This window comes from Uloborus diversus, chromosome 5 (genome assembly GCF_026930045.1).
Source record: "Uloborus diversus isolate 005 chromosome 5, Udiv.v.3.1, whole genome shotgun sequence".
NCBI classification, from domain to species: Eukaryota; Metazoa; Arthropoda; class Arachnida; order Araneae; family Uloboridae; genus Uloborus; species Uloborus diversus.
The window spans coordinates 99,419,353-99,446,290 of NC_072735.1; the positions used below are offsets into that span (position 1 = coordinate 99,419,353).

General features: G+C 32.8%; 2 protein-coding genes across 2 annotated transcripts in view; one reads left to right on the forward strand and one right to left on the reverse strand.

The window, feature by feature from the left end:
• Positions 1-12,248, reverse strand: part of LOC129222859 (ras-related protein Rab-2) — a 37,470-nt gene extending 25,222 nt beyond the window's left edge. The window contains exons 1-2 of the mRNA XM_054857416.1: positions 12,113-12,248; positions 3,644-3,715 (exon numbers count right to left, since the gene is read on the reverse strand). Coding sequence (XP_054713391.1) covers positions 3,644-3,715; positions 12,113-12,158 — 118 coding nt within the window. The 5' untranslated portion in view covers positions 12,159-12,248. The remainder of the gene's footprint in view (positions 1-3,643; positions 3,716-12,112) is intronic.
• Positions 12,249-12,498: 250 nt separating this feature from the next.
• Positions 12,499-14,494, forward strand: LOC129222858 (protein O-linked-mannose beta-1,4-N-acetylglucosaminyltransferase 2-like). The gene has a single exon (XM_054857415.1). The coding sequence runs from the start codon at positions 12,514-12,516 to the stop codon at positions 14,194-14,196; it is 1,683 nt and encodes a 560-aa protein (XP_054713390.1). The 5' UTR covers positions 12,499-12,513; the 3' UTR covers positions 14,197-14,494.
• Positions 14,495-26,938: the final 12,444 nt, after the last annotated feature.

Sequence of the window (26,938 nt, forward strand, 5' to 3'; positions counted from 1 at the left end):
GGCGATTTTTGAGTGAAAATTTTTTCGCGAATACAATACTTCCTTTTTTGTAAAAGGAAGTAAAAGATAGTGTTTTTCAAAATGCTAAAGGTCAAGATTCACGGTCGCCACTCGCCACGTGGCGACCTAGTTTGAAAAAGTGGCGACCTAAAAAAACTTCCTCAGTAGCCATTTCCCCCCCCCCCCCCTGTTGTTCCTAGAAAAAAAAATCTTGGGATGAACAGGAATTATGCACACTCAAGAAGGTGGAAGAAAATAAATCCCTTTGGAAACATACACCTGTGCGAGGATAAACACATCAAGGAAAATCGCATTTTGACCAGAACGGCAAGACAGTTACGTGTGAGTGTGAAACATAGACGCCATATTTGGTCACTCACGAGATGGAAGTAGGCAAAGTGCTTAAATTTGCAAAAACAATGCAGAATTTGATGCTTATTCAAATGCAAACTAATGAAAATAACCCAAAATGTGCTGTAAAGCATTTTATTTATTTATTTATTTTTTATTATTTAAAAGTTTTCTTGAGAAATGAAAAATTTTGTATTTAAAATTTCATCTTATCCTTATTGCATTGACGCTAATGTGCTAAAAGCTATAACAGTTCAATTAAATTGATGTTTAATGAGGATTTTACATTTTATAATTATTTTTATGCTAAAAATTCAAAAACCTAAATCTTAATTTTTAGCGCAGTTGCCATATTTGATCACTCTTAATAGATGAAAGTAGACAAGATTCTTTAAGTGCCTAAGTTTCCAAAAATAGAACTGGATGTCTGTTGCAATACAATTCAAACTATTGAACATTCCGCAAAATGTGCCGTATTTTCCCCCCTGGATAATTATTTTCTTGAAACATGCAAAATTTTTTCCTTTAAATTTTATCTTCAGAATATTATTTTATCCGTATTGCTTAGACTCTTTCATCTAATTTTTTTTTTTGGGGGGGGGGGATTTTTAATTATTAAAATTACTTTTATATTTTAAGTTTTTCGCGTAGTCACCATGTTTGGTCATTCGCAAGATGGAAGCAGACAAGAATATTTAATTGCCTAAGTTTCCAAAAATAGAATTCAATGACAGTTCCTATCTCAGTACAAACTACTGAAAAAAACTTAAGAGCCAAAAATTATGTGTTTTTTTTTTTTTTTCAAAATTAGTTATTTTCTGGAAAAGTGAAATTTTATCAGCAAAATTGTATTTTTTGTAAATTTCATTTGAAATGCAGTTTTTTGCCGACTTTTTCATTAATTTATTCAGGCCCAGATCTATAAACTTCAAGGGCGCCCATATGGTGGGGCAAGTGGGGGCTTCCTTGCTAGAACTCCCTTGCTTTTATAACTTTTTTCTTTGCAAAAACATAAAAACATTTCTTCTCCAGCAATTAATGAATAAGTTATTAAAATTGTCAAATTTTAATAACTCTAATCTGTACTGAGATCGGTTTCTATGGGGAAAATATTCTGCTAAACCCATGGGGAAAATATCTGAGCTCCTCCTTAAAATTTTGCATATAGACACCCTTGATAAACTTTGGGCCCCTTAGCAACAAAATCTGTACTACCCCCTCCCCAGATGCCTGCAGTGTATATTTGTAACATTAATAAGTCTTAGTGCTAGTTTGTTTTCCTTTTTTGTTCAATTTCTTGAGCTGTTGAGCCCTTTAAGGACGGTGGCCCTCTCTCATTGCGGGGTCTATGGGTATGCAGATCTATGCTAGGATTTATTTATCTATTTTTGGAGAGAAAAAAAAACTAACGGAAAATACATGTTTATAGCAAATGTGAATGTAATTCTGTTCAGTTGTATTTATTTGTTTTTTCATGAAAGTAGTAAAAACTCCTCTCCCATTTTGTACTTCAACACTCTGCGACAGTGGTGGCCACCAAGTTTTTGGGGTCTAGTTGCCACTGGCCACTTAGATATTTTCTGAATCTTGACCTTTACAAAATGCAGGCATCGATAGAAAAAAAACGGGAAATAAGAGGTAATTTAAAGTTAATTATCCTTTTCAGCATTGAAAAACCTAACCCATATAACTTTTTCCCAAAATAAATTTAACATCCCACCCCAGATATAAGTTTAAATTTGGTAACCCTATCTGAAGCGATCACTCCCCACCCCTACTATCCTTTGCAGTTCTAAGTTCATTTCCCTCTATATTATTGATTATTAAATCATGAGTGGGGAGAAAAGTGCTTACTACGCTTATTCAGAGAATGTAATGTTGATGCTTTTTCAAAGAAGTTTACAACAACACTGCTGCATAAAACAAACAAGTAAAATTAAAAACCAAACTGACTTTCAGCTGTTTATTTATCTCAAAGAAACCAACAGGCATTATATTTATTTGGCCGTAGTAATTATTTATGACTTGCAGGAGCATCACAAGAGTGCGAATTTTTTTTCTTTTGCAAAATTAGCTGATTTTGTATAAGTTGATTCCTCTAATTTAAGTTTAAAAAATGTTCCAAACATGATCATTTTTATGCAGGAAATATGCTGTATTATTTTAATTTGAGATTTGCTCTTTCAATAAACAATTTGTGAAAGACCTGTGTTTGTTTATCAGAATTTTGTGAAGGGTCCGTTTTGGTTGATCGGGATTTTGTGAAAGGTCCGTTTTGGTTGATCGGATTCTTGTGAAGGGTCCGTTAAAGGACCCAAATTTGCTCTGGCCAGACCCCTGGGAAAGATACAAAATTTTATAAAAATCCGAACCTAGGTGTCAAACCACGCTAATTTTACATAGCATGAAGGAGAATTAAGATAATGTAAATAAATAAATAATAAATTACTAAAATATTAATAAAATGAGTTGAGTTAGGGGTAGCATATAATAAAACACTTTAAAACTTACTAAATAATTGAAATATTTTTAGGATGCAAAAGAACTGAAATCTAAAATAAGACATGCAATTTTTGGCAATGGACGTGCTTCAATGTTGGCATGTAAACATACGTTTATGAAGGAAAATTGATGTGGATGAGATCGATTGGGAAAAATAAAGAAAAAGGGAACGGGAAATGCTAGAAAAATTAGAATCTTTTCAGATTTAGAATATAAAATTTCTGTAGAAAATTTACTGAAACTGCCCGATTTTCTACAAATATCTTTCAACTCAAAATAGAATTTTGCACCAAATCTGCAGATTACTTTAAGTTCAAAGTAAATCTAAAGTTCCTGCAGAAAACTTATCAAATAGAACATTTTTTGAGATCTTTCCACTGAATAATCATAATTTTAATAATCGAGAATTTCAGATTTTCTTCTAATTTAAAGAAATCTGCAGACTTAGTGCAAAACTGCCTGTCTTGAATTGGAAGATATTTGCAGAAATTTCACAGAAATCTGTAGAATTTCTGCAGAAAATTTGTCTGAGTTTTCCTCTCACATTTGAACAGAATTGTTCTGCAGCTGAGGCATCTGTTTTGCGACGTACCTCGCAAATTTAATAGTATTCTGCTTTGGGGCCTTGAGTGACAAAATAGATATACTAATGTTTGATAATAAAATAGATTTATTTTACTTTGCTAATAAACCATTAATGTGTCTTTCAAGAGTATCTAATCAAGATTAGTTTTTATTTCAGCAGAGCAGTATACAATAATGAAACATAGAAAGTTCAATTTCAGCTTACCAATTGTTAAATCATGAACAGGTTGAAAACGTTTATCGGTGAATTGCAACAACAAGCATGATTTCCCAACACCTAAAAATGAATGATTAGAATAGAAAACTAAATTTATTGTTACAATGAGCACTTATTTACCAATAAACATCTATGCAAAGCTAAAAAATAAAAAATGATTTTGAAATTGAATAGCATTAACACAAGTAACCAGGGATAGCCGATATATATCATGATATTTTTGATATTTATTTTTTCAAATATGGTATACTTTCAATATAAAAATTATATTAATCATAGTGATATTGTTCATTTATTATTAAAGATAACCAAAAAGTTATGTACTATATTTTTATGATGCATTAATACATAATTAATGCAACAAAGTAATATAATATTCCTTTTCATTTTAAATTTACAGAATTATTTGTAGCAATTTTAAATCACATTAAAAGTGCCTAATTAAATATTAATTGTTGCAATAATATCTTATGACCTGTGCACCAACTAATACATATTTTTTATTTCTGAATCATATAATTGTGCAAAAGTAGCTAACAGAAGAAAAAAAATATAAAACAGCTAATGCTAAATGAACTCCATTAAAATTGATAAAAATGTAGTATGAAATATTAGATATAAATAAGGAAAGCAACCTTAATTTTAAGTCTACCTATTGTAACATAATAATATAAGAAAATAAAGAATGATATGAGGATGCATTTACTATTTTGGAGAATTAAGTTTTGTGCTGGTTGAAAAATATCATATTTTCGAACCCTGCAAGTAAATGAAATTAAAAATTTGGTACAGATGTGATATACCCCCCCCCCCCCATTTGGCGACATCCGATTTTTTGTACAAAATTGAAATATTTTTCTCGCCAATGAGGCGATAATTTTTTAAGTATGGCATCCCTGGCGAAATTAACCTGTGTTTGGGTAAACCGAAGGCAGCTAGTTAGATCTGTTTAAACTTGTTTACTTGGTTTCACGCAGGAGGGATACGTGTTGTTCGTGCAATATACCTTACAGGAAAGCTTATTTTGTGTTAATTTAAATTCAGTAGTTGTGTTTTTGAAGTAAAAACATTAGAAAATGCCAGTTTCTTCAAACTTGAACGTTAATTAAAAGTTAACTCCAACGTGGTGTGTATCTGTAACGTGCCATTGTAATATGATGTATTGTTTTAGACTGAGTGTGAGGATTTATGCCATAAAAATGCAAGTTCTTCATTTTAGAATTTAAAAAAAAAAAAAAACCTCTCACTTCCGAAATTCTTTGTTTTTTACAAATACTTGAGGGTTTCTTGTAGTTTTTAACTTTATTTTTTACTGTTTGTAAATTAATTTTTCAAAAATAGTACGGTTATTTTGTTCTAAAAGTTAATTCTTATCGATGCCACGAATTTCTTAGACATTTTATTAACGTGCTTCCTTCAGGTACTGAATTTCTGAAAATAAGTTGACTCCAGCATTTTGTAAAAATATGAAGGTGTTATTTTATGTAAAATATAATAGGTATTTTGAAAGCATGTCTGGATAGCAAATAAATGTATGGTATTTTTGTACTGTTTATGTTTAGGATGTTTTGTTAAAACATTTGTACTTTTCATACATCGAAATTTGAGTAACTAAGCACTTTTTTGGCTGAAATAGTTATTGATTTTGGGGGTGTTTTCCGCTTTAAACATCGCAATTGAATCGCTTTGCTCTTTTTTAGCTGAGTATGAGAAAAGTTTTTGTTCGATGAGATGCATGATGGAAAATAGCTTTTATTTCTATTGGTACATATTTCATTGGTGAGCTGTTATAGTAATTTGTCAATTTAAGCATTTTAAATACTTTATAGTAATTGTTCTTTGTGTACAAAAACTTTCTAGTTTCTGGTATTTTTGAAACGTATATTCGTGGTGTTTTTTGTTGTGGTTTTATGTTGTTTTTTATATATATTGTGTTCTGAAGTGCTTTGATCATATTTATCTGATTTTTTCCTGTTGGCGCTAAAAAAGCATAGCTAAGAACGATGTATGACATATGTCGTCATACATCGTTTTCTTGGCGACGCTTTCTTGGCGCCAACAGGAAAAAGTCGCCAAGGGTGGGGTTATATCACATCAGTTCCAAAAATTTAACCCCCCCCCCCCTGACTGAGTCGCAAATGTAGAATCAAGAAGAAAAAATTTAAAATTGTTCCAAAAGCTATATAATATTAAAAATCAATTACAAGTATTTCATTTGTTAGCAAATAGAAACTGGCAGCAGATAAAAGTTTTTAAATCATTGTGTTTAATTTCTTATCGGCCTCGGCCAACAAAGAATTCGGTTACAAATCGCGTTAATACAGGCTTAGCCGTATTTAAAATTTGCTTCAAAAAACATAATTTGAATTCTATACGACATGGAAGTTCTAAACACATTCTATAAGACATAGAAAAAAATACTCTTTAGTTTGGTACTAAATTTCTAAATATGTTTTCACTGCAAAAATTGCAAAAAACCCTTTAGAGGTTTTCAATTAATATCATATCTTTGTTAATTAATGTCATCTGAAGACGCAACCTAGCTAAGAACACTCTCGATCACAAGGGCATATATAAGGGAGGGGCTGAGGGGCCCCCTCCAAAACCTGGAAAAAAAATTAAATAAAAGTAGCTATTATTTGGTTTCAGTTTGCTCACAGATAATTTCCAATCTTTAGTCTACAAAATAAATAAATAAATGAATGAAAAAATGATAGTGCTATTAATAATTATAACTAGTCGACCCGTGCGGAACTCTGCACTGTGCTTCAAATCGTTTCATGTGGCATTTCGCTCTTTAAAAATTTTAAAGAAAGAACATTATGAAGAAGAACCAAAAAAAGTTAACGAATTAAATTAAACGGAAAAAAATAAGCACAATCAAGAAGGCATTTAATTCGAAAACATCAGCAACAAAACCTCGTTAATAAAACGTTGTGATAATCCATCATCCTCACTTTTAGGTTGTAGGTATTTGCAATGCAAACACAAATATCATTAAAAGAGTGACTGAGTGAATCGTGAAAAAGCAGTAATTGTGCATGTGAAAAAACGGGTTGTGGCAAATACAGTCTCTCCTATGCGAGCATCTGACAGAAAAAAAAACAGAAACATTCAAGACATACATATTGGCACGGATTTGAATTGGCGCCATTCTGATTAACAGCACGATACTCAAACCAACTGAGCAGTTGTGCCTTCGTTTTCGAATGCTATTCATTGAAGCAATGTGTAATAAAAAACAACAAAAAAGTTTTTTGCCAAAAAAAAAAAGACCATGCATCTACATTCTGTCATTATTGAACATGATATGCTGTAAAATTATTCATAAAACATGGAATTTGATTCAAGATTGAGGAAGATCTCGCATAGCAATTAAAACAAAAATTCTAGAGAAGTAATAAACTAGATTGAAAATAACAGTTTTTATTTTTGAAAATTGACACAATTTCGTGTAGCAGGCTGCTTTAACCGCTACGGATTGAATGCCAGCAGACGTCTTTCTTTTAAACAAACATTTAAAATTCAAAACTAAAACCAGTTGAACTGAGTCCATTTCTTAAGGAGTGGTAGAAATTTTTTTATTTGTACAAAGAGTCAAAAACTGTCATTAGAAGAATCTACATTTCTGATTTATTTATTTATGATCAGATTGAGATTAAGATATACTATAAGATTGAGATTAATTGATTTAAGATTTATTTATTTATTTTTTGAACAAAAAACTATTTCATTGTAGTCTGAAATCTTAAACCCGATACTTATATTTTTGCTTACATTATGCTTTAGCTTTCTGAACGGAACCAAAGCTTTAAATAAAAAAAGAAAAAAAAAGTTATAATTAAGAATTGATATAACTATATGTTGCATTAAGTTTTCGTAACAGCAAGAAGCGTATCGATCTCATTTATTTTATTAACTCACTCATATTATTTTTTGAATTTATGTGTTCATGTAATGCGTGCTGTTTGTCTAATTTTTGATGGAGATGGTCAGAGTCAGGCCCTGAACACTCATTCTTCTGATTACCAGTCAAACCCCTCTGCCAATCGAGCTATTCAGCTATGTCGGTCCTAGTGCAAGTTAAACTAATAACCTAAGTCTGGTGTTTTAAAATAGGTTTTTTTTGACAGAAAAACCAATTTTAGACCGTGGGGTCTATTTTTCGTTATTAGCCTGCATGATAAGCTTTAAAATGAAAACAAAGAAATCGATCAAGAAATGAGGAAGATCTTGCGCAGGAACAAAAAACCGGCTACAGAAATAATATATAAGAATATGTTAGATCAGGGATTTCCAAATTGGGTGCTGCAGGAAGGTGAGGAGTAGCAAATTATCCATGCTAACAGTAATATGTATATAAAATTAGACTAGGATGCTGTGAGAAAATTCTAATTCTACAAAAGCTGCCGAGAATCGTTAAAGTTTGGGAACCCTGAGTTAGAAGGCACAAGGCAATGGTGTGGTGTTCAGAGAGGTCAGGGTAGAGGCCAAGATTCACGGTCGCCACTTGTGGCGACCTAGTTTGAAAAAGTGGCTACCTAAAAAAACGTCCTCAGTCGTCATTTCCCCCCTGTTGTTCCAAAGAAAAAAAATCTTGGTATAAACAGTGAGACTCAAATGGGTGGAAGAAGATAAATTGTTTTTGAAAGCATAAGCCTGAGGATAAACACATCAAAGATCGTTTTTTGACCAGAATGGCAATACTTTTCAGTTATGTGTGAAACATAGTCGCCATATTTGGTCACTCACAAGGTGGAAGTAGGCAAAGTACTAAAGTGCTTAAGTTTGCAAAAACAAAGCAGAATTTGATGTTTATTCGAATGCAAACTAATGAAAATAACGCAAAATGTGCTGTAAAGCATTTCATTCATTTATTTGTTTTTTATTATTTAAAACTGTTTTCTTGAGAAATGAAAAATTTTTATATTTAAAATTTCATCTTATCCTTACTGCATTGGATGCTAATGTGCTAAAACCTATAACAGTTCAATTAAATTGATGTTCAATGAGGATTTTCCATTTTATTATTATTTTTATGCAACAAATTCAAAAACCTAAATCTTAATTTTTAGCGCAGTCACCATATTTGGTCACTTCTAAGATGGAAGTAGACAAGTTTCTTTAAGAGCCTAAGTTTTCAAAAATAAAATTGTATGTCTATTGCAATACAATGCAAGCTATTGAACAATCTGAAAATGTACCGTATCCCCCCCCCCCCCCTTATGGATAATTAATTATTTTCTTGAAAAATGCAATTGTTTTTTTTTTTTTCAAATTTTATACCCAAAATATTATTTTATCCATATTGCTTCAGATGCTAATGTGCTAAAGAACTGACTCTTTCATCTAAATTAATATTTTTTGAGGGTTTTTAATTATTAAAATTACTTTCATATCTTAAACTTTTCACGTAGTCGCCATGTTTGGTCATTTGCAAGATTTAAGCAGACAAGATTATTTAATTGCCTAAGTATCCAATAACAGAATTGAATGCCTATCTCAGTGCAAACCACTGAAAATAAAATGGCCAGAAATTATGTTTTTTTTTTTAATTAGTTATTTTCTGGAAAAGCGAAATTTTATCAGCAAAATTGTATTTTTTGTAAATTTCCTCAAAAATGCAGTTTTCTGCTGACTTTTCCTTGATTTAATTACCTATTAATTTTGAGAAAAAAACAAAAACAAAATGCATGTTTATAGCTTTTAAAATAACTTCTGTAAAGTTCTATTTATTTATTTTTGTGAAAGTTGTAAAAAACTCATCTCCCATTTTGTACTTCAAAACTCGGCGACAGTAGTGGCCACCAAGTTTTTTGGGTCTAGTGGCCACTGGCCACTTAGAAATTTTCTTAATCTTGACCTTTAGGTCAGGGGCTCCGTACCCCCTTACTCACGAAAAGAATGCGTCTTGGGAAAGGAAAGTTATTTTAACAAAAAGAAAAGCAAGTGATGTAGGGGAAAAAAACTCTCTTCTTCCAAAAAAGAAATCTAGAAATTAAAAATATTTAACAGATGCAGTCTATTGTTTAGCAAACTAAGTTCCCCCCCCCCCCCTCTTTCTTTCATCCCGCCTTCTTTTTCTTCCTAGTCAGACTGAAAAGAAGGATCTTTCTCTCCCCTTAACTCTTGTCCCCTGCAAAAAATTTAAAATGAGTTTTACTTGTTCAGTTGGAGTAATTATGGAAAATGATGTCCTAAAAACGCTTTTATTTAAACATTTTTCTACATCAATTTTGAAACATTTCTGGAGGAAGGTCCCCGAATTAACATCCTTTCACTAAGGTAATGACCAATTATTTTTAAATTAAAAAAAAAACTGTCTTCAAAAAATACCCAGGAGCTAAAAAGCAAAAAATAATTGGTCACATTTACATATGATTTCCAACCCAAACCCATAAATCAAATTTTACAATTCTAGTACAAAAAAAACCACTTAAACAACCAATTATAAAATAAACACCGATTCCAAATGCTATACGACAATTTTAATACCTAACTAATTTTATACTATCTTTTAATATTTAATCACCTTTTAAAGTCTGTGCCTCCTAAGCTACTACCTAACCTAACTGACAACCCACCAAATCCTAAGCTAAACACTAATTTAACTAACACAAAATTTTTAAAACCACACCTAGTCAGTTACAATTGGTAATAATTTATAGGATTTCAATTTTGTAAAATTTCAGAGGAAGATAAGTAATGCTCCTTACTTTTAAAGGTCTCCAAACATAACCTGAAATCGAATTTTACTTTTCAGGGGAGGATACTCTCTTCCTTTCCAAAAATTGCCTAAAGCTGGGAAATAATCTGAATTGCTTTTGAAAAGAACCTTAAAATAAAAAATTTCAAAAGTTCAGACTATTCATCAGGTAATCATGCTAACGTTACCAATACCGCTAATGTTTCCAAATGTAGCCCACAATCACGTTTTTAAAATTTCAATAATGAAAAAATTTCGGACGATACGCGAACTATTCTCATATGACATCTAAAAATCAAAAACCTATAATTTCAAAAAGTGGAGAGGGTTTAAATCCTTCCACACCACTTGGTAACACTAAATATCTCTTTAAAACTCTGTTTTTTAGGACTGTAATTTGAAACTAGTTTTTGGAGAAAACCCCAGAACTGCCCTGACCATAACATCATCGAGGTTAGTCTGAAACTACGTTTTTAGAACTTCAATTTCGAAAAACTGAGCAAAGGGAGATGATGGATTTCACCCTCTTTTTTAAAAAAAATCAATCAGGCAGGCAATTTAAAGAGAAAAGTCTTGTTCCTTCCATTACTCTAATGCCAACAGACATTAGGCCTATAATGGCATTTTTAAGATTTCAATTTCTAAAAATTGTTGCAGAAAACCCCTCTCCCCCACACCGAAACATCACCAGAGACCGTCTAAAACTGCCTTCTTAGGACTACAATTTCAAAAAATTTCCGGGGGAAAACCTACAGACCTCCCCTCCCCCGTTAGAGAAGCAAGAGTTTCTCAAGAGTATCCTCCAAAAACTTTTTATTTGATTGCGTCAGTGGTTGGCATGATGAAGGAATTGGGTGGTGTGAAGTCCTTGCCTCACCTCAAAAAAATTTTAAGATCCCAAGGCACTGTCCCCCCCCCGTCCACAAAAATGGAAATTGCAAAAAAAAAGGGGGGGGGGGGGGAGAGTTGAGCTAATCTTGGTTTTGGGCCCCCTCCCATCAATACTCTTTACGAACAAACATTTGTTTCTTCAAAATCGATCCATCTGTTTAGGCGCTAGAATGCCACAGACAGGTCAATCTTATGAAACCTTTCTTTGTATGATAGAGTTAAAAACACTTTGAGAAAGTTACAATTTCAGAATTGTAAAATAGCTTTAGTAAGAGAAATGATTTTTAAAAAAGAAATTGGTTTAAATAGACACAAAATAACATAAATTTGAAAGTTAATATCTTTTATTTTTTATAAATAAATACTGTTTAATGGAAAGAAAGCCATTACTATTTTGAGTATGTAAACATTTATACTTATTAAAAAAAGGTCAAATAAAAAACGAAAGACCCAATAACAGGAAAGTTAAATATTTTTCGAGTGTAAACAAAAGCAAGGGTTTTTATTTTTAATTTCAACATTCAAGGAAAATAAGTAAAAAACACGAACAAATTTTTAAAAAATGAAGAAACAGAAATCTCAAAATTCAAAAGAAAACGTTTGTTTAATCTCAAACTTCTTTATTTCCTGGTTATTGGTGGTAGGATAATCAAGAAATCGGTACGAGTAATTTTTCGAGACTTCAAGGCAACAGTTAAACGCAACACAAAATCAAAAGATCTTCAAAAAGTAAGTGGCTAAAATTTATGTTTAATAAGTCAAAGCAATTTTTGCTTCTTATTGACACGCATGACGCACATCATTAGTCATCAGATGTTACACATATGTCTGACATGAAATTCATAATTAACGATCATTACCTGTGTCACCTATAATAATGTACTTAAAAAGATAAGCGTACGACATGTTTATTGATTTTGTAGACAAAATTCTATTTCAAAATAGATTATTTTCCTTACAAATCCCACACAACTCGCAATTACAAACTCAACTAGTGTTGCCATATAGTCGAAATGTTTTCTTTAAATAGTTAAAGGATTTTGAAAGATGATACGTTTCTTCAAAATCTTCCACTAATTAAATCATATTCATCACTAAAATGTAGAAAAAATCACATTTTAAATATTTATTTTCCTTAACTAAAATCTTTCTAAAAACAATATGCGATATTTTTAACTGACTGGAACCACAGACTTTCGAAACGATGTAAACAAACAAATGTCAATTTTTGTTGCGCTGCCTGTAACTTCATTTGCTCTGAATGAATTATTTAAAATTCTTCATCAACCAGTTTCTGCTGCCAGTTATTCTAGCTGTAGCAATTACAGTTGTTTATAATCAGTACAACGAATTTGCGACAAATAAATCAAAGGACAGGACTAACCAGAGTTTTAACAAAACGAACTTCTTTTCTTCTGTTATATGTCGAGGAAATAATCATACTGATCGGTTCTGCAAATTCAAAAACTTGTGTTATTATCCTGTTTCTGAATCATTCATATTTTTTCATAGTGTCTATTCTATAGAACTAGGTATTCCAAAGGAAAGATTTTCTCCTGCTTTGCTAGATTTTTCATCTGTTTTTGATCACAATACTCAGTACTTTAGCTATATTGATTTACCTGATTCCTCCATTTTAAACTTCAACTCATCTTTAATTAAGGGTAATTTTTTAATTTTCAAACGTTTTAATCCTGAGAATCTCATGCATGTATTTCATGATGATCTCTTACCTGCATTTGTGACACTTAATGAAGTTTCAGACTTTGTAGATGAGCAAGGTATGGAAAAATTATTCTTCGCATTTGCTGATGGATTGCCGCCAGGTCCATACAAAGAACTATATGAGAATTTTTTGACAAACAAACCTCTGTATTTTTCTACTTTTTCTAAAGGGGATTTGTTCTGCTTTGAGAACGCCTATGTAGGCTTGAATAAAGCTTCAACGTGGTACAACTATGGATTCAAAGAACCGCAAAAGCCTATTTTGCAAAACATGGATAATATTTATCCTATAATTGAAAGTTTTCGAAATTATTTCATAAATAAATTTTCCATTCCACATTCTAGTTCAAATACTGCTGTTCTTTTGACAAGAAAATTGAATCGTAAAATTTTAAATGATGAAGACATTGTTAAAGAAATTGAACATTGTTCAAGTTTGAAGACAAATGTCGTAAACCTTGAAAATTTCTCCATTATTGAAGCAATTCAAATGGTATTGCAAAGTAAACTTGTTGTGGGAATGCATGGATCTTTACTGATAATTTCTCTTTTTCTATCCCCTAACTCTGTCGTTGTCGAATTATTTCCTTATGGGGTAAGTCCAAATATAAGTGTTCCATATAAAACACTTGCTTTAATTTTAAAACTTGTTTATTATTCCTGGGAAAATACAATAGCAGAGAATTCCATTCCACACCCCGAATATTCTCCTGAGTATGGAGGACTCCTTCACCTTTCAAAAGATGAGCAAATTGCAATCCAAACATCCATGGTTTTGCCTTTTATTTGCTGTTCAGATCCCGTATGGCTTTATCGAATATACCAGGATACCATTATAGATGTTTACTCTTTCCGAAATGTCCTGAGAGATGCTTGGAGAAAACACCTTGAAATAAAGACTAAAGAAGCAAAACTTTTTCCTAAGAAGTTTTTGCTTCCTTCAGAAGTTCAGAACATTTCTTGTACTAACTTATCTGAGAATAAGACTTTAGTTATATCTTGGGAGTCACCTTGGAACATTTTTTACTTGCAAGTTGAAGTGATTGAATATGAGCTTTGGATTCAGATAGTAAATAGTGAGGATGTAAAAGCATTCCTTATGAAAAGGAACACATTCATGTATCCTTCTAAAAGTGCCAATGAAGAACATTATATATGGGTTAGATGTTATGCCGATGGAAAAAAAGGCCCCTTTAATACAGCTCCTATTGTTTGTTAATTATTTTCCCTTGAGTTTGTTTTTAAGAGCAGTGGTGACATTAGATTATTATTTTTTCCTTAATTGCAGTTGCCTCTTTTTTTTATTATCTAAGTAATACCTATACTGGTTATATTTCAGTTAGCATTTAACAGCATATGTGAATCACTTTCTAACAAAATGAATTTATGATAATCATTGCAATAACTAATTTACTAACATTAGCTAATTAGTTGTCTTTTTTTAAATTTGTCAATTTCGTCTTGAAATTGTTTTAAAAAAATATTCCTTTTCAAATATCAGCTTAAGCTGGCATCAATAATCTAAATTATTTTTCGAGTTCATAACCTGTGTTCGAGTTCATAACCAGTAGGTTTTTAATTAACATGAACCTGGAACCAAAAATGTTTTCTATGCTTCAGTTCCACCTCTTCTCTTGGATAAAAGGTTATGGCTCTTGCTCCAGCTCTGAACATGCTCTGACTACAACAATTTTACTGTTTATTAATGTATGCTTTTTGAATTTCAAATTTTAATCTTTGGAAGAGTTAAAATATAATAGCTTAATATTAAACTAAAATATTTTGTTGTTCAGTCTTTTTCATTTGATAAAGCAATCTAGATTCCACTGAATGTATTTTATTTTTCAAATTTTGGGAGCATGCTTTAAATTTTCTTTTACAAGAATTTATATTTGAAGTAACATTCATTTTTTAATTCCCTTTTTGTAAAAATATGCATGCAATATAATAGGTCTCATAGCCAAACCTTTTATCCACACCCTACCTCATAAGTGGCTGGTGGCCCCAAAAAGTGGAGGGTCAAAAAATGTGTGGGGGTTAGAAAGCGTAGCCCCTGAAGCTTTTTTTTTTTTTTGTAAAAATGGGCTATATTACAGGTTTTCAATACTATTGATTTAATAACTTCTAAAAATGAAATATGTCACTAAAAACTGGGACAGATGGCCACCATAATATTCCCTTCCGTTTTGAAAGTGAAAAAAGACCATTTATTGGGAATTTTTTGTTGTTACTTTCGTAAAATAAATTAATCTACCAAATAAAATTTATTTTTCAATCAATCATAAATTTTGAACTCTTAAAGAGGGGGGGGGAGTCATTTTTGGAACTGAGGGTGCAGTTGTTCCCCTTCTCGTACGAGCCACCTAAGCAGTACCTTTCAACATAGTATCCTAAGATTGCTTTAATGTTTTCCAGGGCCGGATTTAGACTTAACGGGCCCTAAGCTATCTCAGGTGTGGGGCCCCTTTTGTAGTTTGGACTAGATTTCTCTCAGTGGTGTAAAAGGCATGTTTTTATTTTTTTCCCCTTCACTATGTTGATCTCTTTCCTCTGATACATACAGTCATATGTATTTTGCTTTTTTGATCGTGTTTCAATGCATTTTTCCTAATATCCTTTTTGGATTGACCTCAACAGGGGGAATGGTATCAAGAGAGTGACCTAGAACTCCCCTTTAAGTGGAGTATAGAATATCCCCAATTGCAGGGGTCTGGGGGTTTGTCCCCCGACCGGAGGAAATTTTGAAAAATAAATATGAAATTCTACATTTTGAAGCCTTATAAGATGTAGTTGAAACTACAAAAATATCAGGACGAAAATAGGCAAAACAAACTTTTTTTTAAAAGTTATATACTCTTTCGCAAATGAAGTTAATACACAGCAAAAATTGTTTTTCATTCGACAAATCAATGACAGCCAGCAGTTGAGAGAGAGAAAGAGCGCGGTAAGAGAAAAGACAATGCATTGTTACTTGCTGACATTGGCTTTCGGTACAATTAGTTTTTAATCACCCTTCCAACCCATCGACAAATACAACAATAAATTAAATATAAAATGATCAATAATAAAAATTGCTTTAAAAGAAAGTGTGTAAAGATATAAAAAATAGGTAACAAGAGAGTAACATTCTGCACATTTGAACAATTCATAATTTATACTCTTGATCTTTCTTTACTAATAATAAAGCTGAAAATCTCTTTGTCCGTCAGGATCTCTGTGACGCGCATAGCGCCTAGACCGTTCTGCCGATTTTCATGAAATTGGGCACAAAATTAGTTTGTAGCATGGGGGTGTGCACCTCGAAGCGATTTTTTGAAAATTCGATGTGGTTCTTTTTCTATTCCAATTTTAAGAACAAAATTATCATAAGATGAACGAGTAAATTACGAAATTATCATAACGTGGAACCGTAACGTGGGCACAAGCCAATTGGCGAGATACGAAATTATCATATCGTGGAACCGTAACATGGGTACAAACCAGTTGACGAGAAAATTCACTATACATTATTTGTAAATATACAGGCGAACCAAAAGACCTTCTAATTTTTCTATTACGGGCAAAGCCGTGCGGGTATCACTAGTAAGAAATAAAATTGGAACCCAATTTGCTTAGGATTTTCAAAGACTTATCTAATTATTTTCAAGGACTCTAGAACAGTTAAAATCATTTAACGCACTTCATTTATACTTTCCAGTCTCTGATATTTTAGCACTTGATGTAAATTTTTACAGTCCTGTTCTAACTTTGTAAGAAACAGCTATTTTAAATTTAAACGAAAAAAGAAATTATAGATTTCTCGTGACAACAACTTTTCTTCGGCTGTAAGTGGGGCAGAAAACGAAAAGGAATAGAGATAGCGTTTTTTTCCCCTCGCGCTGAACAGATTGACAATATGCAGAAGAAGTAAGCTAAAAGCAAGCAATGACAAAATAATTCCCAAAATACTGCATTCGGAATTACACACATAACAAGATATGAAACATGTGAGTCACAAAAATTTGTAATTTCAGAAACGTGAGAAACATGGTTTTTAGATTTTTTGTGCAGGATGTAGCAAGGAGATGAATTTAACATATATTTTCCATTCCTTCTCCCTATTCCCTCCCATTTGTGGTTTGTAGCCGGTGGCGTAGCTAAGAGGGGGAGGGGGGGGGGTGGAAGGGGCGGTCCGCTCCGGGCGGCAAGTTGGCCCTATTGATGTGGAAAAATTAAATGTATTTTCCAAATAAGGAAATTATGGTTTTAATCTATTACTTCAGGCAAGAAAATCTCTTCTTAAAGCACTCGAAAGGACAAAATAACTTTTCTGGGACATAATGGACAATTTAAGTATTCCAGTAATTTTGAATTATTCCAAGAAAGTGACACCACAAACGAAGAAAAGTGCGACTCAAGTCCTTTCAAACCAAACTTTCCCAGAAAAATATGCGTGTTTCAACACTCAAATTTATGATTGAAAGCTCGATAATAATAAGAAATTCTGTACCTGATATGAACCGCTCTTTTCTCCGTTTGCGGTGTCATTTTATTGGAATAATTGAAAACTATAGGAATACTTAAATATTCCATTCTGACCCAGAAAATTTATTTTGTCTTTTTGAATGCATTATGAAAAGTGCATAGTATTTTTTAAAAAATCTGTTATTTAGACTTTAGATGTTAACTTTAGGAAGACGAAAGCAATGAACTTTTCTGATTTTTGTTATAAGAAAAGCTAATACAGGATTTTAAGTTTAGAGTTTCTTGAAAGACTGCACGTGAAACAAAAATTTCCCTTTTTCTTTTTACTTCAGGAAAATGGTGATAAGAGTAAGAAAAAGAGGAGAAGGTGTACTATCTAACCACGGATTGTATGGAAAGGCAAACATCCGGTTTACACGCGGAAATGGAAGCATCTATTAGTTTTCAGGGATGTCAGCTTTTGCAGATGTATGTTAGCCTCGAAATTAAGCAGAGTCTCATTCAAATGAGCGGAATACGCGCATAAAATTTTTATTTTTCCCCTCATTCAGATGGAATCGCCTTAACTGGATGTTTGCCAATTCCATACAATCCGTGGTCAAACAGTAAAATGCTGCACGAAACAATTTATTGCTCATCACACTTTATATGCTTCAGAGTTTGCTTTGATTTCCCACTCTTAACAAGAGTTCTCTTCTTCAAACGAAGTGTAAGGGATTTCCATTTTCTCGCTTTTGAGAGTCGATAATCTATCCAACAATTTTAGATCACATGTTAATCTATTCCTTATGGAAGGTAAGCGATTTCATTTTTCAACATCTGGGTTGGACCCTCAACTTATCCAAACATAGTCTAAAATGCGTTTTGAAGTATTCCTGATATCACTAAAGGTAGTTTAGAAATACGTTTTTAGACCTCAATGTTGGAAAATTTCTGGGAAGAGCCCCTAATCATACTTTTCTTTTAACGAAGCAAACACAGCCAAAAAGTATATATTTAAACCTTTAATTCTGAAAACTTTCCTGGAGAAAACTCCCACCCTCTCTTCTAAAGTCTTAACATCTAGCTTTAAATTGCGTTTTTAAAGCTTCGATACTTCAATGCCAATTTGTGAAAACAACATTTGAACCCTGACTGTTCTTGATCTCCTAAAGTGATCGAATATAGCCTAAAATACGTTTTTAGAACTTCAATTTTGGAATTTTTCCGAGGGAAGAATAAAGATAGCCCGCAATTTTCTTTCTTAGAAATTTGCGTGAGTAGGAGAGCTAGCTAATCCGTCTTTCTGACAGACAGTCTAAAATGAACTTCAACTTTAAGAATGATTTTTAGACTGAAACCTCCCTCTGTCCCCTCTTCCTCCTAACATTATAAAACAAAGCCCAAAGCCGGACGTCAATTACGGAAATTTTTCAGGAGAAAACCGCTTGGTTTCACAACATTTTTTAAGCCATTAGGAAACCTCTCAACGTCACCAAAGACAGCCTCGAATTGCTTTTTTGAGATTTCGGTGCCTAAAAATTTCTAAAGAAAGAACCCAAACCTTTCGCATTTCAACCAAACCACCGAAGATGCTCTTAAAATTGATTTCAATTTAAAAAACAATTCAGTGAGAAACCTCAGCACCTCTCTCTCCTCTAATGCCTACAACTGCTTTCGAATACGCAAGCAATTGCGCTTCCAAAGATAGCTTGAAATTGCATATTTCAGAGCTTAAAATTTTCGCATTAAGTATCCAACCATTCCCGATTTCCTTGACTTCTTCTAAGTAGCCTAAGCTGCATTTTAAAATTTCGTAAAATTTTTTTTCGTTGCCCACCGATCCCCTAACGTTAACAAAGAAACACTAAAAGAGACTAATTTAAAAAAATCGGGAGCAAATCCAACGCGCCCTTTTTAATAACTTTACTAAAATTGCGGTTTTTGACTTAAATTTAGCAATTTTCTCCAAGTGTGGGCCCTATTATCCTCCCCCTTTTTTCTTTTTAAAGTACATAGAGAATAATAAGTTCTTATTTTTTCTTCAATTAAATTTCTAGTTTTAATTTAAACACGTTTGAGTTTTGTGTATTAGCTATTTCTCAACGAAAGGGCGGCAAATTGAGGAAACGCCCCGGGCGGCAAACACTTTAGCTACGCCATTGTCTGGCAGGTTAAAATGGAAAACCCTGTAGTAAGACTGAAGGAGAACGAACATTTCCTGATTTTTAGTTGAATTATTTGTAAATTTCTTTTTGGGTGAGTTTAAATGCCCCACCCATCTTCTCTAATCTTTCCTAATAATAAAGCTGAATGTCTCTCTGTCCGGATCTCTGTCTGTCAGGCTCTCTCTCTGTCCGGAACTCTGTCTGTCAAGATCTCTGTGACGCGCATAGCGCCTAGACTGTTCGGCCGATTTTCATGAAATTTGGCACAAAGTTAGTTTGTAGCATGGGGTGTGCACCTCGAAGCGGTTTTTCAAAAATTTGATGTGGTTCTTTTTCTATTCCAATTTTAAGAAGAAAAATATCATGAGATGGACGAGTTAATTACGAAATTATCATAACGTGGAACCGTGACATGGGCACAAACCAATTGGCGAGAAAATTCACCATACATTATTTGTAAATATACAGGCGAACCAAAAGACCTTTTAATTTTCTATTACGGGCAAAGCCGTGCGGGTACCACTAGTGACTAAATAAAAACTAATTGCTTAATTTTTTCAGTTGATGTTTTCTCTATACGCCAAAATTTAAAATGTTAATTTGTCTTTGAAAGAATGACTCCTAAAAATTTTCAGAAAATATGAGGAAGCTCGACAGCCTCCGTCCTGTAAAAACTTTGAAATATGCTAACAAAAACTATTAAAATTAACATTAGAAGTTTTTTTTTTTCTTTTTTGAATAATTTTTCAGCTTTGGAATATGTTGTCAGCCCAAAACTTTTGTAAACTTCGGATAACAAACACTCCTTAAGAGAACACACCCCTGGCTGCTTTTTAGAGTGTTTTTAGAGGTTAATTCATTCTCAATGCTATGAAAAAATACTAATTAGAGCCTAAACCAAGGGTAATAATGAATGAAAACATCAAGCAGATAAATTTAAACATTATTTCTTAAATATTAATATTTGTTAGTTACTTTAGTAAGAAGAATCAAAACTTGAACAATATTTATATGCATTTTTTAATCGCTAAGACTTTTTTTAGAAACTTTTTTAGTTTTAATGGTGTTGCAAAAATCCTCACAAGCTGATTCGATATTAATTTTACATGTCTATGTTTCAAATGACAAAGTGATTCTCCAAAATAATAAATCTTTACTAATATTATAAAGAGAGAGGGCGGATTTTTGTGTGTTTATATGTTCGAGGTAATCTCCGGCACCCCTGCACCTATTTGAAAAATTCTTTCACTGTATGAAAGGTGCTTTCTTACTGAGTAACATAGGCTATAGTTCGAAAAAATCCGATTAATAGTTCTTTTTTTATTTCAATTTAGGCCCAAATTTCACGTAAATTGCCTATTATTGGCTATTAAAAGGGGTGAAAAATTACTTGCACATATTAATATTTTATATCGTTGAAAAGGGTAGAATTTTTCGCGTTCTAAGCAATTTGTTTCAATGCTCTAACTTCATTACGACGGGAGTAATTTGCGTTTTTAGCTCGAACTTTTTTAGGCTTAGCTGAAATTTTGGCAATACTTTCTTCATTAAATTTATCAATAAAAAGTGAAGGAATTGTTCCACAGTTTTCTTTTTGACACTGTTGGAAAATGCGACATTTTTTACTCCAGAAATATCTTGACCTGTGGTCAAAAAAATAACCTTCTATGTCCAAAGGAAAAAAAGTTACAAGCCGTTAAAAATAAACTTCGAATAAATCTAATCTCTATTAAAATTGCTGATGTTTTGTTTTGCATTGCCATGCTTACGTCTTTTAGCTTCGCTTCATTTTAATTTCTTAAAGGTCCACAAACTTGGCGCCACGGAATTATTAAGCAGTGGGGAAATGTTTTCGCCAATTCTGCATATTTTACGATCTACGTTGTGATAATTCCCCCGGACAATGTAGAAATTGTGGGAAGAGTGTGAAAACTAGGAGACTTACAATTTTCCCAATTATCGCCAAATTTGTGGACGCCAAAGACCAAGAGCTAATGTATTTCGGCCATGGCCTTGCTGATAGTGACAGAAGCAAACGATTATAGCCCGTAATTGACGACAGCGCCTAACCCCCAGTTATCGAAATATTTTCGAAATTACTAATGAAAAGAAACCAGTGCATCGAAAAAGCAGGAGAGGATGGAAGTTGTATTTGTACGCGCTTTTACATTTAATTGTAAAGAAGAACATTACTATGATTTAGCTTTCAAAACTTAATGATATCCAAACAAAAGATCAATGTGAAAAGTAGCCAAGTTCGATCGAAATGAGGTTTTGGGTAGACGGTGTAACCGACAAGATTCAGATCTCAACGGATAACAAGTTCCATAGCAGTTCCTCATGGAAGTTGGATTGCCCCGTGCTCTTCAATTCATTTTGAAAACATTTTTTTACTATCTTTCATCCCGGATTTAAACTTGCCAATTTACTGTATAATTGGAGTGGACACATGTTTTGGAAATTGTTTTTTGACGACCAAAACTTGCCTCAAGTTTAAAATCCGGAATCAAAGAAAATAAAAAATTGTTATCTGAATGAATTGGAAAACATGGGACAATCCAACTTCTGAGGAACAGCTATGGAACTTGGTACCCGTTTAGATCTGAAATATTTTATCGGTGACACCGTCTACCCAGGGCCTCATTTTGATCGAACTTGGCTCCTTTTCACATTTATATTTTGTTGGGTTTTTATTTTACAGCGATCCATAGCGTACGGTAATGTCCACAGCCCTGCTATTTTAATTTACAATAGAGAAAATAATGCTTTTTAGTTCAGAGCAATTTCATGTGTAACGGAAAGACGTTTTTTTTTTTTTTTTAAAGGTTTAAGCGATTACAGTGAAATTATTTTCATTTCAGCTGTCTTTTTTTTTTCTCTGCACTTCATTGTTAAAACATGAAAAACGAGACAGAGAAAAAAATTCTATTCCTTTTTCCTCAATGTTTGTGCTATTTTCTGCTCCGTGATGAAATGACACTTTTATGAACCAAATTTTTGGACTTTTTGTGACATTGTGTATTAATTCAATCTTTTAACTGACGAATACTTTCGTGATGGAGAAGTAACAATAAGAAACTGTTAATTTAAATAATTTTTCATGCACTAGGTTGACAAAATTCAAGTTTATGCGTTTTGACGGAATAACTGCGGTGGAGTGGCTTTTAAAGTCCATTCATTGCTATAAAAAAGACGATATTTTTAATTAAGTTAAAAATTGTTGCTTTTAACTTACATGACACTACTGTTGTTGTTTACGTGTCCATGGTTAATAGCCATGGAAGGATTGAGGGCCATTGCCTCGAGATTTTGGACTTTTTTATTTATTCACACATAGACAACATAAAAAAGAATTTCAGCGTAAAGAAAGGAAATACACCACTCAGAGCATCCCTGGTTATCGGACCCACGTTTACCGGCATTGGAAGCGAAGTTTGTACCACAAAGGCGCGAAGGCCCCCAACGCATAAAGAATAAGGCGTAATGAGAAATATCGTTTACAAAATCATTCCGATAAATTAATGAAAAAAAAAAATTCTTTCGAGAGAATTTTGATGGACAGGTGTAATCTTTATATCAGGATTTTTCTTAAAATTACTTTATGGACTATGTTTGGAGCTCAGACAAAATTATCTGTGCACATTTTAACTAACGAAACAGGATCTTTCTTTTTATTTCGGAGTGGAAAGAGAAATTTACACTTGCTCTAAGAGTTTTTTTTATTTAGTTTTACAGCACGAGCAGAGCCGTGCGGGTACTCCTAGTAGTTAATATTTTCCTTCAAGCATTTCTCAGTATTTTTCCTGCGCTGACAGGCATGCGAAAACAGCTCTGTTTTCAAAATATTTTATTTAATTAAGGAAACATTTTGGCAAGTTGATTTTTTATGACTACAAATACACATATGAATGTATAATATAGCGGAAGGTTGCCGTCAATGAACCGGTTCCATGACTGGACTTCGAAGATTTTTTCCCCACCAGAGTTTTCTCAGGCACGAGATGAGTTTTAGTGTATTCTTTTGTCTCAAAGCAGTTCAATGCAGAATCGTCAAGGAGCTTGAATAAATGCATCACATTGTAAACGTCCAAACAAGATTTCTACTATTCACTTACTAATGATTGATATTTACATTTTGTTTTTACATACTTTGAATATTACTGAACAACTAAATGAGAACATTGACTTGAAAGAGTGCATTTTCAAGTTCAATTCCCTATATTTAAAGTTTTATCATGAATCGTCACAGCAGTGACAACTATGAGAACATTCAAAATGACGCAGTTGCTATCATTGAACCACTAGGTGTTTCTATGAATGAACCAGCTAACAATGTAGTTCATTTTTGGAATCTTATAAATATTATTGAATATTCAGCTCAATTATCTTACTAATATTATATATGCGAAAGTTTGTCTGTATGGATGTATGGATGGATGGATGTATGGATGGATGTTTGTTACTCTTTCACGCAAAAACTACTGAACGGATTTTGATGAAACTTTACAATAATATAGCTTATGCATCAGAATAACACATAGGGTAGTTTTCGTCCCGTTATGGGGCGCAAAACCCCCTTAGGGGGGCAATAAAACACAATTTTTGTATAAATTCTCTAATATTGGGATGAAAAAATACTTGCACATATTTACATTATATGTCCATCGAAAGCTCTGATTTTTCTGCTGAAGATGGCACCTGTTCGAAATTTCTAAGTAGAATAAAAAACGAGTTATGAGCTTTTTAGATCCATGTTCGAAGGCTTTCCTCAATTCAATACAGTATTTAGTGTATCATCTCAACTCCCTGTCGATAGCGACAATTGTTGTATTGTTGACTTTCTTTGCTTTTCGTGATTGTTCAAGGCTTTTCTCAAGTCAAATCTTGAAGTAAGATTTTTGCACAAGATTGGCAAATAATTCGGAACTCCAGCGCTCGAATACGCTACCTTGCGGTGATTTATAAAACTGCGTCTGCACCTAAAACATTGCCACGTTTCGCATCACGTGTGTCTGTTGACGTAAACGCGGTCAGTTTGTTCTGAGTAACGCATTCAACATGTCTAAGAACGCCTTCAACAACAGAAATTAATTCGTCCCTTAGTAGTATTCTCGAGCTTCTCAAAATAATGTTAGTTTTCCTTATTTCTTTCAAAAAAGTATTGGTATAACTTTGATATACCCCCCCAAAAATTACGCGCCAAATCTGGCACTCCCTACGGACTTTTTAGGGTTGCTGTTTCTTATTTTGGTGTTGCCAATTTAGGATTTTTCAGCTTTTAGGTTTTTGCTGTTGCCAAATTTAGTATTTTCTTGTATTTTGTACCATTTTTTGAGTTTTTTTGAAGTTTTGTTGAAAGTTTTGTGGCAACAATTTTTGGATTTCATAATGTTTTAGCGCCATTTCATTCATTCGCTATTTCTTTGTGAAGTGATCAAGCAGATTTCTGACTTGCTGTATTTTTCCGCAAATCTGGTTGTATTTTCCAATTATATTTTTTTTCTATTAATTATTTTTATCGTTTAGCTTTCATTATGCCTACTGTATATGTTGTTGTTGAAAACCAGGTATTTTGCGCCAACGCCAAAAACAGGTATTTTGCTTGGCGAGAAAAAAAGTCGCCAAATTTCCGATTTGGGGGGGTATATCAAAGTAGTTCCAAAGTATTAAATGGTGGAAGCGTAAACAAGAAAACTCTGGATTAACAAAATTGGATAACGTTATACCAGGTAAAATTTTTTATTGTTTTGTATGAATTTGTAAGAATATGGGGGTTTTTTTAATCTTAAATTAATTAAACTTACCATATTTTACAGCAGCATTTAGTTGGAATGGACAGTATGCAAAATATTTTCTTGAATATATTATCGTAGAACAAAATGAATAACCGAGAAAGAATTTACTTTATTCCTTTTATTCTCAGCTGAAAGGTTTCGCCAAATTTGTTTAGGGTTATTAATTTTTAGTATTGTGCGAGCAAAGTAGCCTTGGCGAGATTTCGCGTTTTTAGTTAAACCATTTTTAATTTTTATCATGAGTGGAATAAAATGGTAGTAAGATTACAGAATTCGATAAGTGAAAGGAAATAATGGTCAATCAACTGAAAAGAAAACTACCACCATATATCCGTGAGAATTTTGTTGATGATTTGCATAACATGACACAATTAAATCGTAACTCAGAAATTAGAAAAATCGAAACAGAAAATTTTTAAATGAACCGATTCGGGAATTCGAGAGAAATAACTCAACTACAAATGGAAAAAAAAATAAGCGCTAGCCAAGCAAGGCAAAAAAGTATCATCTTCTTTCGATAACAATTTGTAATGTCACATTGAATTTTCTATCATTAATTGTTATTCTTGTCAGGCCACAATTATTATTTAGTTTTATCAAGAATTGATAAATATCGAATTCAACATCGTGGAAATAGCTGCTTAGAACTACGAACTACGTAGTTTGCATTAATCTTTGACGTTTAGTAATGCTTCTTGAATTCTCATTTCTTTCTACGTGGGCCAGAATATCCACAAGACTTTGAAAATTAATTTTAAAAGAATAAAGCGAAAAAATCATACGTACGAACAAAAATCACAACACTTTCAGCATTTTCTTCGTTACCATGTGCGTTTGTTGTAGTTTTCAATTCCGCCATTAGACAGTGACTTCAGTGCCCCCTATAGTTCGTTGGAGTTGCGAATACATGATTTGGCTGATGATTTTCCATTTAAACGGAACTTTAATGTAATTAATGGTTTTTATTATTATTTATGCTGATTGAACACTTACTCATTATCCAAACAACCAGCAGATCGCCAAAATTTTTGCAGAAAGATTTCCGTAGCTGATGCATTTGGCAGTTTTTTCAACTCGCTGTTTTTGAAACCGAAGACTACGTCATAATGTTTCTCAGCTTTCACCATGTAAACAAAATATCGCCAATCAAAGAATTTTCAAAAGACTTTTTTTACCGTGTTAAATAATCCAGCAACTAAATTAGGCAAATCCATAAACAGCACAAAAACTTCCATTAATTTTCCTTTTTGCACAATTCCAAACAATCACCGAATTTTATTACTTATTTTGGTAACATTTCGGATGAAACTGTTTAGCGCCAATTTATGGTGACCAAAAATATCTCAGCATCTGGCGACGATATCTCTGTAACGAAAATTAATATCATATCGTTTTACAAAGTAAGGAAAGAATGGGGGAGCATCATCGAAAGTACCCCGAAACGACTTTCGCAAATTCGGTAAAATCACACCAAGAGCCACAATGATTGAAATTTCCCGAAATAACTAAAGCAAGTATAAGGGGATTACGAGCGCAGCTACTTTTTTTTTAATCA